The sequence below is a fragment of the Nestor notabilis genome, unplaced genomic scaffold (assembly GCF_000696875.1).
Source record: "Nestor notabilis isolate BGI_N333 unplaced genomic scaffold, ASM69687v1 scaffold17277, whole genome shotgun sequence".
In the NCBI taxonomy this organism is placed as follows: domain Eukaryota; kingdom Metazoa; phylum Chordata; class Aves; order Psittaciformes; family Psittacidae; genus Nestor; species Nestor notabilis.
Window position 1 is genome coordinate 38,568 of NW_009936227.1, and position 948 is coordinate 39,515.

The 948-nt window shown below is 51.2% G+C and overlaps 1 protein-coding gene across 1 annotated transcript in view; it reads right to left on the reverse strand.

The window, feature by feature from the left end:
• DZIP1 (DAZ interacting zinc finger protein 1) overlaps window positions 1-945 on the reverse strand; it is a gene marked incomplete at its 5' end in the record, with an annotated part of 33,578 nt that extends 32,633 nt beyond the window's left edge. The window contains one exon of the mRNA XM_010018240.1: window positions 697-945. Coding sequence (XP_010016542.1) covers window positions 697-945 — 249 coding nt within the window. The remainder of the gene's footprint in view (window positions 1-696) is intronic.
• Between the last annotated feature and the right edge of the window lie 3 nt (window positions 946-948).

Here is a 948-nt window from a genome sequence, read left to right on the forward strand (position 1 = left end):
AAAAATGCTGAAGCTGAAAAATATTTAAACCAAACTATGACACCCAGAACACAAAACCCCTCCCCCCAAAAAAATTGTGCCGTAACACAGGGAGACAGAACAGCCATGTACTAAGGCTCTTAAGAAAATCCTTAAGGAACAGATTGTTGTGGAGTTAGGGATGAGCTACCTCACTGGAGCTCTTTACCATAATGCCCGAGTCACTTCTGAGTCACACACACAAGCAGAAACTTTGTGCCTGGAGAATGTTACTGAAAGAAAGTGGTAACTTGCAGACAGGTAGGTTACTGCCTAGCACCAGTTCTGATATACTTGCCCTGTGTGTTTTCTGGCCTTGTAGATGATACACAAGGAAAGACGGCAACAGAAAATAGCAACGCATTTATCACAGGTTTTGTATGTGTGCGTATCTGACACTTTGGATGCATCAAAAGCAAATCCAAGAATAAACAGCACTTGTTAGTAAAAGGAGGTTTGTTAAAGGTGATGCAGCACTCTCCCAAATGTCTGTGATACCAACAGGAAAGATGGGAAGCAAAGCACCTGCAAGCAATGCACTCCCTTTTTGTAAGGTCACCAGTCCCTGCAGCTCCAGCCTTTCACCCAGCAAGTGAATGTACTCAGGCAGCGCAGAGGTGATCTGCCACCCATCCCTGGCAAGCTGTGGGTTATGGGCCACAGGACCACTCTTCTCACCTGGTGGTAGCTGGCTCGGGCCTCCAGCATCATCTGTTGGGTGCTGATCATCTTCTTCCTCCGCCGGCACTCCTCCTTGAGCGCCTTGATCTCCTGCGAGCGCTGGGTCACCTCCTTGCCCAGCTGGTCGCGCTGGGCCAGGGCGGCTCGGAGGGCCTCCTCCAGGCTGCCGAGCTGGGCGCTGAGGTACTCCTGGGAGTGCAGCAGGTACTCGGTGCAGAGCTGGGCCAGGCGCAGCAGCTTCAGCAGCAG